Genomic DNA, 14613 nt, shown 5'->3' with positions numbered 1-14613 from the left:
CCAGCATACGCTGGTCACCACCATACCTGCATTACCAGCATCCCCAGCATACGCTGGTCACCACCATACATGCATTACCAGCATCCCCAGCATAAACTGGTCACCAACATACCAGCATGAGCTTGTCACCAGCCTAACCAGCTAGACCAGGGATGGGCAACACGGCCCGGATCCAGCCCGCGAGCACATTCAATTGGTTCTGGGGAAGTTTGAGTAAAAATACATATATATTATGTTTTGTGTTAAGAAAACACTCCAGGCCACTCTTGAACATCTAAAACTAGATAGAAAGTAAGTAGGAATTATAATACATTTTCAAATAAATGCCCTTTTTCTGACCCGCAAATTGCTTTTGACGAACAAATCGGGCTGGAAAAAATCTGTGTGGTCTGTGAAATCCTGATGTGGCCCTCGAGACTAAATTATTGCCCACCCCTGACCATGCTGGTCAGACTAGCTTGATCAGCATAGACCAGAATGGACCGGCTTGAAATTTAGGCTGGTTTACGCTGTATTTCTTTCTGCAGGAACTGGCTAGGCTATATGGTTCAAAATTGCATCCAATTCCCTATATAGTGCACTACTTTTGACCAGGGTCCATATGGCTCTAGTCAAAAGTAGTGCACTATGTAGGGAATTGGGTGCCACAAGACTCAGCCTATGTCATTCGTAGACATTAAAGCTGTGGGTGGGAAAAAGCAGTCTCTGTCACCCTCTGTCAGTGTCCGCTCAACTTTACTTTAGCTGTCTGTCTGTCTGTCTGTCTGTCTGTCTGTCTGTCTGCATCCGTGGACAACTAATAGCCTCGGCCTAGTGGTAGTCTGCCATAAAGTGGGGAATGAAACAAAACCTGCTGTGTGTTTTCATCTGTAAGCCTATGCGTGTTACTCAGTCCTGTCTGCCCGTCTCAGCAGCTAGATCTTCTGTAGTGTTATAGTAAACTAGCCTACGCGTTTTCCAGTTTGCCATATTTTCACGTATGGTTTCTTTTAATAGGGACAGGTCGCCTACAAATTCATTGGCACGTTGAATAAACAATCATCCGATGTGTTGCGCCCCTAGATCGTTGCTGCTGACAGAACAGTAGAGTAGTAGAGTACAGTACAGGAAGGACACCGAGGTGTCGTGTGCCTTTAAGAGCAGTAGAGGAGGGTGGCTCCCTCAGCAGGCGACCACACAGTCTTGATGAGGGGGATTTGTGTTGAGCTGGCAGGAATTAGGCCTTACTCTTCATGCATGAATACTTTTTATACTCTAGTAAATGCACACCGCCTGCCTCCCTTTCTACGCTGCCGTAACCCACCACCACATCCTCTCCATCGCTCTCCCGTTCTCCTCTTCTATCCTCCCTTTCCTGCCTTTTTGCTTTCCCCCTTCCTTCTTCTCCCCTCTCTCTCTCCCTCCCCTGTCTTGCCTGTCCGTTTCTCTCAATCTCTCTTCATCCCTCTCAGCCCCTGTCTCACGTACCCTCCTCCCACTCTATCCCCCTCCTCCTGCTCTCCCTTGCGTCATCCTCCCTCCTCTTTTGCTCTCTCCCTCTCCCTGACCTGCTCCCTACCCCCCACCCCCCTTTGACCGCTCATCTCCCCCTCTCTATCCCCACACACTGGTCTCTACTCTCTACCCCTACCACCCTCAACCATGGACTAACCCACTCTCTCTCATCCCTCTCTCTCTCTCTCTTTCTAAATCTCTACCTCTTCGCTCTCCCTGCCCTTGCTTCTGGCCCGCTCTAGCCCCACCTCCCCTCTCCTGCTCTCCTCTCCCTCCCCCCTCCTTCACGGTCATTGACCTGCTCTATGGCTCAGGCTCTCCCCCCTCCCCCCTCCCCTCCCTCAGTGGAGGCTTTGGAAAGCTGACCCCAATACTGCCCTTACTGCACACACGCTCTCCACGCGGCACGCAGGCTTTAAGTCCACATTTACACACACACATGCACTGGGAGAGGCACATGAACCCCTCTCGGTCCCACTCAGAGGGTTATGCATACAGGCCAGGCAGTGTGTCTGTGAGAATGGGGGTCTGTGTGATGAGCACAGGCTCTCCCCACCCCACCACAGCACTGCTCGCAGCTGCACAAGAGACACTACAGTCCTTACTCTTCCTAGTCATAATGGGGCTGTGTGTGTTGTCTTTTGTGTGCCGTGTGTGTGTGTCTAGTGTGTGTGTGTGTGTTTGTCTGCGCGTGTGTGTTTCTGACAGAGACGGGAACGAGGAGGACTGTGGGGGGAAAAACAGGCCATCCATCAGCGTGTCAGTGGCAGAGCCGTGCACTAAACAATCCCTTATTTACTAGCTGCCTCTGGTTGAGTTGAGGATGGGGAGGGGACAACTTTCCCTGGTGTGGAGAGAGAGAGAGAGTGTGTGTGTGTGTGTGTGTGTGTGTGTGTGTGTGTGTGTGTGTGTGTGTGTGTGTGTGTGTGTGTGTGTGTGTGTGTGTGTGTGTGTGTGTGTGTGTGTGTGTGTGTGTGTGTGTGTGTGTAGAAACAAGTCTACATGCTCGGCTCATGGATGGTCAGACTTGGTATTAGTTTACCCTGGTACTATGATGTGCGCCGTTGTACAGTGTAGCTTACAGTGTGTGACTGGGGTACAGGGGAGGTGGAGTGCCATGCTCTCATGAATAAGTATCACTGGCTGCCTACCTGGCCCCAGTCCAGCTCGGATGGCTTTAATTAACTAACAGAGCACAGCACCACATGTCCCTCTCTGCCTCTTTGCCTGTCTGCTTCTCTGCTACCGCTCTCCCTCTCTGGCTGTCTGCCTCTCTGCCTCTTTGCCTGTCCGCCTCTCTGCCTGTCTGCCTCTCGGCCTCTCTGCCTCTCTCTGTCTCTCTGCCTGTCTGCCTTTCTGGCTGCCTGCCTCTCTGCCTGTCTGCCTCTGCCTGTCTGCCTCACCATGGCTGTAACACTCTGCTGACTGCGAGTGCAAATAGAGCCACACCACACCAACACACTGAGTGTTCCATGTGTATTCTTACTGACTACAACAGCTCGCTCTACTGCTAATCAATGGTACTGACACACTGAGGCCTTGGCTGGGTTGAGAGTGGGATTCACACTCAAGGTGTGATGTAGGCTTCACTTTTGATTTCCCCAACCTCTCATTGACTGAAATATGTGGTTTTACATCTCGAAATACCATCTCTATGTGTTGTGTGTGATGTGATTCTACCAGTCTAACTGGTGTTCCTCCGTATGTGTTTCCACAGACGACTCATCCTCAGAGAGCGGCAGCGGGAACGGCATGCACACCATGACACCTCCGTCTGCGGGTGGGGTGGCCCCGGGGTCGGAGGGGGGAGCGGGCGGACCCCCTTACAGGGAGGTGGTAAACGGCAACGGGCCCCCGGCCCCGCTGGACTTCAGCACCACCTCCTCGTCCTCATCGTCCGAGGACCAACAGGCGCCGGTTAACCTGAGTGAGACCAGGCTGCCCGGGTCGGCCCTGATGGGCCCCTTCCAGCCCGACCCCCCAGATGAGCTGCGCAGGAAGTACCCTGTCAAGCCCCTCCCCCATGCCGCTGAGCTGCGACTGGACAGAGACTCGATCAGGGACTACGGCAACAAGGTGAGGCCTTCTGCTCATAGCTGGGTTTGAAATGATTGCAAATACTTTAGCTGAGATTTGATTGAGCTTATACAATACAATGCAACTTTCCTGGTACAGTGAACCAATAGAATAGTCACAAAACTGCAAGCGCTGCCCACCTGGCACTCCAGGCAGACTTAAGTAAACACTGAAAGTAGGTCTGACGGTAATATATTACACACAGTGCTGAGCAGTGAGCCCACCAGAACTGTGTGAATAATAGTCTGAAAGCTCAGTGTGACCGTTGTTATAGATGACCACTGTCTTGCTATGAACTATGCACGGTGAAGTATATGTGCAAGAAGGTGAGGTTCATTGGCAGGCCATTGGACAAAGCTGAGAGAGGTATCCATTGAGATCCTGCCACACTGCAATTACCTATTCATTCTCGGTTCGGGAATCCAAGACGTTATTCTTGACATGAAACCAGAAAGAGAATGTGCATGAGAGCAGCGAGAGTGGCTGTGCCACAGGAAGTAGTGTGTTGCTGTGCTTGTGATGAGCTGTGGTGAACGTCCGTACAGGAGTCAGTGGAGGACAGTGCCATTGGGCCTGTAAGAAAGGAGACTAGGGATAAAAGGTCATTCCTTTCTGCTCTCTGGCTATTGAATGGGACACACACTTCACCTTGCTCTGACAATGCAGCCTTGTCCTTGAAGGCATCTTCTTTGCCGCATTGTCACAGACGAGCGCCATTGGAAGGATCTGACTAGTAGAAAAGTTTGAGCACAAAAACAGCAAGCAGTTTTTTGTCTCACTGTAATCAGTGTTCCTCACGATTGAGATTTTGCCGGCTGCTTTCAATGTGAGGGGAGCATACAGACGGACTGAAAACCTTACCCCGCTTTGTATCTTCCTTCTATTTATGTGCCTGTTCTCTCTCTGTGTGTGTGTGTGTGTGTGTGTGTGTGTGTGTGTGTGTGTGTGTGTGTGTGTGTGTGTGTGTGTGTGTTTATGCATGCACCTGTGTGTGTGTGTGTGTGTGTGTGTGTGTGACAGTCTCCTCAGTACAGCTCAGGAAGCTACGACTCATTGAAGATGGAGACGTGTGCCGAGGACCTGACCGTGACCAGAGGTGCGGCGGCGGCCGAGGACGATGACGATGACCATGAAGATCACGACGACAGTGACAAGATCAACGACACGGAGGGCGTGGACCCCGAGAGATTAAAGGCATTTAACGTAAGAGCTGCTCTCACCTCAGCTAGACATGACCGAACACACACACACACACACACACACACACACTGTACACTACACATATTAGAGCTCCTCTCACCTTTTCATGACCTTCACCTCCGGAACACAGGAAACAGCAAATAGCTAGCAGAGCAGACACACAAAGATTCTTCTTTTCAGATGTTTGTGCGTCTGTTTGTGGATGAGAACCTGGACCGTATGGTGCCCATCTCCAAGCAGCCAAAGGAGAAGATCCAGGCCATCATTGAGTCGTGCAGCCGCCAGTTCCCCGAGTTCCAGGAGCGCGCTCGCAAACGCATCCGCACCTACCTCAAATCCTGCCGCCGCATGAAGAAGAGCGGCATGGAGGTACCTCCCATACCTCATCCTTCTCTTATTCCTACTCTCTTTCATATTCCACCCCTGTCTTTCTTTTTCCTCTCTCATTCAGTGTGTCCAGACGTACCACACCTACCGTACTCCCTCTCCTCTCGCTCTCTCATCCCTTTCTCTTTCACCCCTCTCGCATTCATAACCCCTCTATCAAATCAAATTCAATTGGTCGCATACACATATTTAGCAGACTTTATCGCGGGTGTAGCGAAATGCTTGTATTCCTAGCTCCAACAGTGCAGTAATATCCAACATTACACAACAACATACATAAATCTAAAAGTAAAAGAATTGAATTAAGAAATATATGTCCGGAGTCCGGAGTATAAGTTTACTGAACAAAAATATAATTGCAACATGCAACAATTTCAAATATTTTATTTTAGTTACATTTCATATAAGGAAGTCAATCAATTGAAAAAAAATCATTAGGCCCTAATCTATGGATTTCACATGACGGGAATACAGATATGCATCTGTTGGTCACAGATACACTATATATACAAAAGTATGTGGACACCTCTTCAAATGAGTGGATTCAGCTATTTCAGCCACACTCGTTGCTGACAGGTGTACAAAATCGAGCACAGAGCCATGCAATCTCTATCGACAAACACTGGCAGTAGAATGGCTTTACTGAAAAGCTCAGTGACTTTCAACGTGGCACCGTCATCGGATGCCACCTTTCCAACAAGTCAGTTCGTCAAATGTCTGCCCTGCTAGAGCTGCCCCGGTCAACTGTAAGTGTCGTTATTGTGAAGTGAAAACATAGAGGAGCAACAACGGGTCAGCCGCAAAAGTGGTAGGCCACAAAAGCTCACAGAACAGGACCACCGAGTGCTGAAGCGCGTAGTGCGTAAAGAAATCCTCTGTCCTCGGTTGCAACACTCACTACCGAGTTCAAAACTGCCTCTGAAAGCAATGTCAGCACAAGAACTGTTCGTCGGAAACTTCATGAAATGGGTTTCCATGGCCAAGCAGCCGCACATAAACCTTAAGATGACCATGCGCAATGCCAAAGCGTCTGCTAGAGTGGTGTAAAGTTCCCCGCTATTGGACTCTGAAGCAGTGGAAACTAGTTTTCTGGAGTGATGAATCACACATCACCATCCTGGCAGTCCGACGGACGAATCTGGGTTTGGCGGATGCCAGGAGAACGCTACCTGCCCCAATGCATAGTGCCAACTGTAAAGTTTGGTGGAGGAGGAATAATGGACTGGGGCTGTTTTTCATGGTTCAGGCTAGGCCCCTTAGTTCCAGTGATGGGAAATATTAACACTACAGCATACAATGACATTCTAGACAATTCTGTGCTTCAAACTTTGTGGCAACAGTTTGGGGAAGACCCGTTCCTGTTTCAGCATGACAATACCCTTGCACAAAGCGAGGTCCAGACAGAAATGGTTTGTCAAGATCAATGTGGAAGAACTTGAATGTCCTGCACAGAGCCCTGACCTCAACCCAATCAAACACCTTTGGGATGAATTGGAATCTTCACCTCCTTCCTGTAGGCTGTCTAGTCATTATTGGTAATCAGGCCTACCACTGTTATGTCTCCTGCAAACTTGATGATTGAGTTGGAGGCGTTCGTGACCACAGAGTCATTGGCAACCATTGCGAGTGTACCCATAGCAGAGACAGAGGCATCCCACTCACATTTTCTTTCTGGTTCATATAAGGTCAATGAACTAAGCAGATCAGGCTCAGGTGCTAATACATTGTGAGAGCCACCCCCTTAAGCAGATAGGAACTGACCATCTTTTATTTTGGGGGGGTAAAAGGCCTGAATGGGACATTTTCATTCATGCACCATTTGCCCATAGGAGAAAAGCAGGAAGTAAAAGCAGGAATCAACTCAACGGACATCACAAAAAATACATTCCATAGTGTGAGCCATAGAAATGTTGTATCACCATTATTTATTAGATCAGAATATTATACTTTCATTTTGTTCCTTACCTGGTGAAATATTCTGTTAAATGTAGTGCTGTTCAGTGCTCATGTATTTGGTTAGGAATGATACTATCTGAAATAGAGGAGTTGGAATAACTTTTTGTAATGAGTAGGTGCAACTGAACATATTATTAGTGTAATATCTTCTGTATTATTAATGTTGAACATGCCCCCTGTGGTCAATGTGGGTACTCTGGCGTGGGGATGAATTTGTGCTGATTGTCTCTCCCCTGCTAGACACGACCCACACCACCTCACCTCACCTCAGCCATGGCTGAGAACATCCTGGCAGCCGCCTGCGAGAGCGAGACACGCAAGGCTGCCAAGAGGATGCGCCTGGATGTCTACCAGGCACATGTGAGTGCTCTGATGGTGTGTGTGTGTGTGTGTGTGTCTGTGTGCACATCGGGGTGTGTGTGTGTGTACAGGTGTGTATCTTTTCAGGTGGGTGGATGTACTGTGTATGTGTTCTAATAGCCAATGGCAAAGTCTGTTCTTGACCTTGAGTATATTATATAGATGGAAGTGGGACTGAAATCTCTCTCGTCTCCACCTCAGGAGGAGCAGATAGCACTTGACAAGCCCAGTTCTCGCGAGCCGGCCTCCCTGGCCCACTCTGCCTACTCCCTGGCCGCCTCGGCCTACTCCCAGGACCAGCTCTACACCAACGGTGGGCTCAACAATAGTTACCGTGGTTACGGGGGTCTGGGAGCTAGCATGCAACACCCAGTCTCCCTGACAACCGCCACTGCTCAGAGCAACGGTGAGAGAGCATGCTTCGCCTCTTTATTTGGCCAGAGCATGGCAGCTTAGAGTAGCAGCATACCTTAGCTTACCTGAAGCATGTTGCTCGTACTGTAGCCGCATCACTGGGCGAGTTTAGAACAGACGGACACTTATTGAAACGTATCGAGAAATCCAATTCTTGCCCATATTTGGACGTAGAAAACATTTTTTTTTAAATACAGGTGGAACTCATCTAAAATATATTTCCTACAGTGGATAAGAATGCATATTTATGATTTTCAATAGTTACAATTATAGTAAAATGTCCTCAGTATGTGTCTTCATTTGAGTGTGTTGTCTTTCCCCCAGGCCCTACTGACCTCAGCATGAAGTCCCTGGGGTCAAACTCTTCATCGGCAAGCTCAAACAGTCACGGGCGGAGTGCTGGTGTCATAGGTGGCGGGGCCTCGGCACAGCTCAGCCCAACAGAGATCACGGCCGTGCGGCAGCTCATCGCCGGCTACCGCGAGTCGGCCGCCTTCTTGCTCCGCTCGGCCGACGAGCTGGAGACCCTGATCCTGCAGCAAAACTGAGCCGGAAACTCCTCCTCCCCGTCTCCCTCCTTCTCCCTCTTTCTCTCTGACTCTCCCACACGACCCCTAACCAACTACTCTCCCACTCACTAGATCCATCTGTCTGTCTTTCGTCCTCCACTGACCTGTATATTCTCCCCGTCTCCAGGAGGGAGGCATGCAACAGTACTACCTTCCTCTAGTCTAATATTCTAACCCCCCCCCTTGATCGTTTTAACATCAGTGCGTGGAGAGAAAGAGCACTGTCTGCTACGACTTGGGAACAGCGTTTCTCCCCCTCTTGAACCACCTGTAAAGGAACATGCTCCCTCCCAATCATAACAGCTCTCCCTCACTTCCACAGCTCTGTGGAAAGAAGAGGGGTGACAGGGAGAGAGCCGGAAATTAGTCTACCTAGTGATGTGGGGGAGAGTGGTGGGGCTGGAGCACTGGAGAACACTGCAGGGTTATGCTGTGATGAGGAGAGAACAGCGCCCCCTTGTATGAGGAAGAGAAGTGGATCCTTTCGGTGTGCCAGTAAACTCAACGTGTTATAGTACACAGATCACAGATCACCTCAACAAGCTCGCCTTCCCCAATAACAATGAAAACGAGACTCTCTGAACAGTAGTAACAAAATGTTTGTTAATGACAAATACGTTTGATTTGAGATCTGAATTTGTTTGTTTGACTATAAGAAGACATTTTTGAACCACTTTTTGGATGAACAGAGGCTGAAGAAGGCTGGAACGAAAGAGACAACATGTTGCGCTCGGTGTAAATAAACTCTGTGTCCTAAAGCACTTTCCCATGATTCAGACCTCACCTCCCCATTGAGTAATAAAGAACTCGATGTGCACGGGAGCAACACTTTAACTTATGCATTATGGAGATGCCATCTATTCCACGTGGAAATACCTCAGATCTATCAACCAACCGGTCTAGTACTTCATTTCCTACTGAGTGGCGACGTCACACAACGCTCATCACACAACACTCACCAGTTACTACCTGATGTGTTCAGTGTTTTCATAGACCTGCAGGAAGCAAAGTCTTAACCATTTCAAGATGTTTCCAGAGTAAATATTGTAACTATAGTTCGAATTTTAAAAAAGTATTGTTTGTCCTGTTATTTGTGTACTGTAAATACTCAGTCCATATTTGATTCTAGAAACACCATGAAGAGAACATGGAAAAAGCATCAGTAAAGTAAAGGACTGGGGGCAAGGTAGTATTTTCCGTGGGAGACTGAACCTCTCCGACGATAGCTGGTAGTTTTTTTTTTTTTTTTTTTAAGTCCCCCATTTTTTCCAACCCTCTTGTGGCTCATTGCTCTCCCATCAATTCCAGGTTTTGGTTTGTCCCGACTCATCACTCGATGATACCCTGTCTTTTTCTGTGTCCGGTTCTGCATTCCTCTCTCGAACCTATCCCCCTCCTCTGGACCTATACATCCCCCACCCCCTTCTCCTCCCTGACCTGAGCCCAGTCTAGCTCGGTTCTGGGAGGGATAACGTATGTGTTTGTCTATTGACTCTTTGAGATGGCCATTAATCCACGCTGCTGCTATATGTACCGGACTTTTGCCACAGACCTGTAACCTCAAGTCAGGACGCCATCCTCCTGCACAACCAGAGCACCTCAAGACAACAACACAAACGACAAGAAGCTAAAACTACTCAAAACCGATAACAGAGACTAAAATCTAACTTTTAAAAACGACATGCCATCCCAGTCAGTTGTTTCTCTCTGCTACTAGGCACTCTGGTTGATCTTTTTGTTCTTTCATAGGGCTGTGTTGTTTGTACAGTGACTTTTTTCCTTTCTTCATGACTTTGAATCTCTGGAGGCATATAGGGATCAACTTGCTCCTCTTGCAGCCACTCACAAGGGTGCTCTGGGCATATCTATCTTAACTGTGCAATGTGCAGTCAAAGTCTGGGAGGTTTGTACCTTTTAGAATGAGTGTGAGAGAAAAAAAAAATGCAAATTGTTTCTTCAAGTGGGAGGCCTGAAGGGGCTGACTGTTGTGTCACTGCAATTTGCTCCCTTTTGCACACTGAAGCAACTGAAATCTGTGACGGAGGCCCTGCTTGTTCAGGGCTCCATCTTGCACTGGCGAGGTGTGTCCTACTAAAGGAAAGAGGAAGAGTATTTGCAATGCAGTTGATAATCATTCTGGCCCTTGACAGCATAGTGTTAACAGGGGAAAAAAACAGTGTGGGTGCTACGACGTATCACAACCACGACTATTCGGTGGGGTGGGGGGGGGGGGGGAGACCTTGTGTAAATGAAAGCCGTTGATGTAGATGTGCTAGATCCATGGCCTGAGATTGAACGGAGCACTGTGCTCACTGGTGACACACTCTGAACCACAGAACAACACCTTGATAAAGCCACCCAGCATACATGTGCAATGTCAAATCCAATCTCCATAATGAGTACACATTGATGTACAAATATTTAATTAATGGAAATATTATGGCTAGATAGAAAGTAGAAAATGGACTCCCGAGACGTTCTATTTATCTCTGAGCAAGCTCATGATTAGATCTGCGTGGTGGGTAAAAACGACACAAACACAAGAGAAATATGCAAAATGACCAGTCAAGAGGAAACCCCTCACTGTGTTCTCTCACAACGTGGCTGTGAGGGCTTCAAAATGTGTTTTCTTATTGGTATCACCCTCATTTCTGCGGATCCATCTCTCACTCTGCTCCTGCCCTGAGGTCTTAGGCTACAATGACCCCAGCACATACAACCACAGCAGTGTATCAGTACAGTAACATAGTAGAGGAATTACTGTATCACAGGTTTTTTTTTTAGTATGGGAGCTAACTTAGTAGAGGGATCTGTCTTATTCACTTCCATCTTAACACTGCCTTTTTTGCCACTGAGTTTTCAAATGATTGCCAGACACGCAGTGCTCTGGCCAAACTGTACATAGGGCTGTAAGTGTTTATGATCTTACAGAGCGGACGCTAGAGCCAGTGTTGTCGTCCTATGTATTTCCCTATTACCCCGGGTCAACACAGAGTGATGGATTGATGGATCGAGCCTCTTTAGAAATGACTGCTGGATATTGTAATGTCACATGCCACAAAACATCTGCTATATGGTTTTGTGAAGAAGAAGATTGTGACAGTTATGCATTTCTAATATAGACAAGGGACAGTTAAATGTATCTGTACAAAGGGAGTAAGAGATGAGATGATATAGTAAAGAGGCTCTTGCGAAATACTACTCCCTCCTCTGTTTGAACCCTTTGGGGTTTGCTCTGTAGTTTCTCATAGACAGCTACATACGTTAAGAAAACATACTGTAAAAATAGGCAAAGACAATCTTGGAAAGGTGCAACTTGCTCACGGTTTGATTTCCATTCCTTTTCTGTGTGCAGCTATTGTATACAGTGCGTCTTGGAGATGACAAGAGTATTTTAGCCATAATCAGAGGATTCTTACTCAAACTTCTGACTCCTCAAGAGCGGTGGAGCACTCATAGTGGCCCACTGTCGATACACATTCTTATCTGATTTCTATTTTTATTATTCATTTTGTTATTATTTTATATATATTTTGTAGTGCAAGTAAGTGGTCTTTTCAAATAATATTTTGTACAAAAACCAACATCTCAAGTGAAGTTACTCTGTATGCCTATACTGTACATTCCAAACAAGGATGTCAACACGTTTAGCAACCGACCTGACCAGCATCACGTTTAGTGATCTGACCTCAGATCAGAGGGAGTGCCCTCTGTTAAGATTAGCATTGTTGACCTTGTGAATAGCGTCAAACATGTTGTTGATTGGAGCCATGATTCTTTTCCTGCTTAGGGCCAACAAGACTTTACATGCCAGAGAATGTGCCAACCAAGCACAGACCAAGTCTACGCCCTTAACCATGCCCTTCATGAAACTCCAACTCCCAGACTACTGTATGCATCTCTAACCCCGTGAATGCTATACGGTAGTGTCAGCACTTCAGTGCTTCAGTGGAGAAGTGTTTTGAGTGACGAGCAGGGGTATTTTGCTGTGGGAAAGGTGTGATTACCTTTAGCATACCGTTTTTAGCTCCAGCTGAAATTGGATTACATTGGAACTCATTGACTTTACAAATGACGCCCCCAACAGAGACGGTTCCACTCGGACAGGTGTGGTGCTGGTCAGGGTACCGCGAATGAATACACACTTTAAAAATATATATCTGCTTTGGTCAGATGTATAGCTCGACACAAAAAAAACAATAGGGGGAGAAAAAAAAACACATTTATTTTTCTATCAGGGCAGTGTACAGCTACAGTCAAATCAAAATGGTTTTTCCAACCATAGTCTGTTTTATTTAATCATTTGGTGGTGCTTTAGATTCCTTGGTTCTGTTTTAGGTTTTCCTCTTTACCTACTGTACCAGAAGCTGATTGTCTTTTTCTCAGTTTCGATTTGTACCTAATACCAATGTGAAACTGTATTTTCCTCTTGAGTTTGGACTCGGTGGAAGTGTGATGTTTACATGTACAGATTTTTTTTTGTCATTTTATTTAATTTGGTCATTTCTCTCCTCCTCCCTACTCTGTTAATCTAATACCTTGTACATTGATGGGAAATGGGACCGTGTCGAAATAAGGTTAATGTCACACATTTAGAAACTGGTTGTTGGGAGAGCTGTGTGCTTGGCTTAAGGAATGCCCTCTCCTTAGCTGACCTGGTACACAAAAACCAGGGGTCACAGTGAACTGATGCTCTGGTGTGATTACTTTACCAATATATGAGAATTTGTTCCACAGTGAATGATAAGCCATTGACATACCCTTTGCAGGGTTTTCTATACTATTAGTATATTTAGCGAGGAAAAAACTAAACTGCAGACAAAAACCTCAGGAAAAGGACATCACTTTTTTAACATGTCTTACTGAAGGGCCCATTTCCCTCTTTGATACCATATAAATTATATAAAAAATAAGTATTCTTTTTTTTATATTTATTGTGTTAAATATATAACAGTGGATACCTTTTTTCCAGTACATGTGGTTAAATATTTGAATTCTTTAGAAAAGTGTTGATAATATATATGTAAAGCAACTTAAAGATTGAAAAAAAACGGAGAAAAAAAACGATTTCTGTTTGTTTAATGCGAAACAGCATGGGTGGTTATTTTACCTAACATATCACTTTGATTCATGAAAAACCAATGATTTTAAATTAAGCTTTCTTCGGTGTGATGTCACTGCTAAGGTAAAATGTTTTCAAATTTAAAAATGATACTTTTTTTCTCCCAAGCTGTATGTCACAAGTCTAAATATACTAATAAAACAGTGTGCTATCAAACAGAAACCGATGTATTTTGTAATGGTTGTAATAAAGGAAAGGTTGTTCTTGTTCTTACAAAATATATATTATCGGTAAATACCTTTAATGGGTATTTTGTTATTGCATAGTATATGTTTACATTAATAATATTGTGTTAATTGTATATGATGCAATAGATCTAAACCAATGAGGAATTGGTGTAAGCAACACCGATACCATATTTCTATAATATAGCCTACTTCTACATAATACACTGCGATGACCAGCAATATATTATAATTATGTTACCAGCAGCTTTTTTTAAACTATAGCAAAAAAAAACATTAATAGTCAATTAATTTGCTAAGGGAAATTATGCATAATTAGATAGGGAATTTAAAACGCTGTTTTGCTTATACGTACTGAGTAGATCCCTTGCACCAGAGTCAAGGGCGTACATATATATATATATATGGACATATAGGCCTACCCTTTGGTGGTGTTGATTTAACCGCCAAGCACGAGCAGTGGGCAGACAGGTTCACGGATGTAGGGACAGCGGGCGCTGTCGAGTGTTCCAAATCAAAACCCTGGGACTGTAAGCATGTCGTGGTCCTGGCTCAGCAAATGCAGTTCAGGTGTTGACCGTATTCCAGAGAGATGCGGTAGTTGGTTATCATTCGTTGGAGGTCAAGTATAGATAGGGTATTTCGTTTTTTGTTTTTTTGCGTACTTTAAATGAATCAAGGATCAATGTGGGCATGGATATCGTCTCCTCTCCCGACAATATATCGTTTCCGCATTCCCGCAGCCATCGGTATTGTGTCCCTGATTCATCGCAGCACAAAACCGGTTTATCCTGATTGTCAGCCTAACTATCGCTGATGCTGCACTATGTTTGTTGTGAAGGGAGAAAAG

The 14613-nt window shown here is 45.9% G+C and overlaps 1 protein-coding gene and 1 long non-coding RNA gene across 6 annotated transcripts in view; one reads left to right on the top strand and one right to left on the bottom strand.

Annotated features, from left to right (window-relative positions):
- The window catches only part of LOC129830288 (nucleolar protein 4-like), a 134146-nt gene extending 120406 nt beyond the window's left edge, over positions 1–13740 (top strand). For 4 of the 5 annotated variants that reach the window (XM_055892753.1, XM_055892755.1, XM_055892756.1 and 1 more), the window contains 6 exons: positions 3212–3570; positions 4591–4773; positions 4951–5139; positions 7354–7473; positions 7675–7879; positions 8212–13740. In XM_055892753.1, the coding sequence (XP_055748728.1) occupies positions 3212–3570; positions 4591–4773; positions 4951–5139; positions 7354–7473; positions 7675–7879; positions 8212–8435 (1280 nt within the window). In that variant the 3' untranslated portion in view covers positions 8436–13740. The remainder of the gene's footprint in view (positions 1–3211; positions 3571–4590; positions 4774–4950; positions 5140–7353; positions 7474–7674; positions 7880–8211) is intronic. The other variant, XM_055892754.1, reaches the window with a different exon arrangement.
- LOC129830290 (uncharacterized) lies at positions 5525–14276 on the bottom strand. The gene is made up of 2 exons (XR_008755511.1): positions 14186–14276; positions 5525–8780 (listed from the first exon to the last, which is right to left on the bottom strand). It is a non-coding gene; the product is annotated as an uncharacterized LOC129830290 (long non-coding RNA).
- Between the last annotated feature and the right edge of the window lie 337 nt (positions 14277–14613).

The sequence above is a fragment of the Salvelinus fontinalis genome, chromosome 31 (assembly GCF_029448725.1).
Source record: "Salvelinus fontinalis isolate EN_2023a chromosome 31, ASM2944872v1, whole genome shotgun sequence".
NCBI classification, from domain to species: Eukaryota; Metazoa; Chordata; class Actinopteri; order Salmoniformes; family Salmonidae; genus Salvelinus; species Salvelinus fontinalis.
The sequence above is the reverse complement of the archived record's forward strand: the minus strand, read 5'-3'. Positions and strand labels throughout refer to the sequence as shown.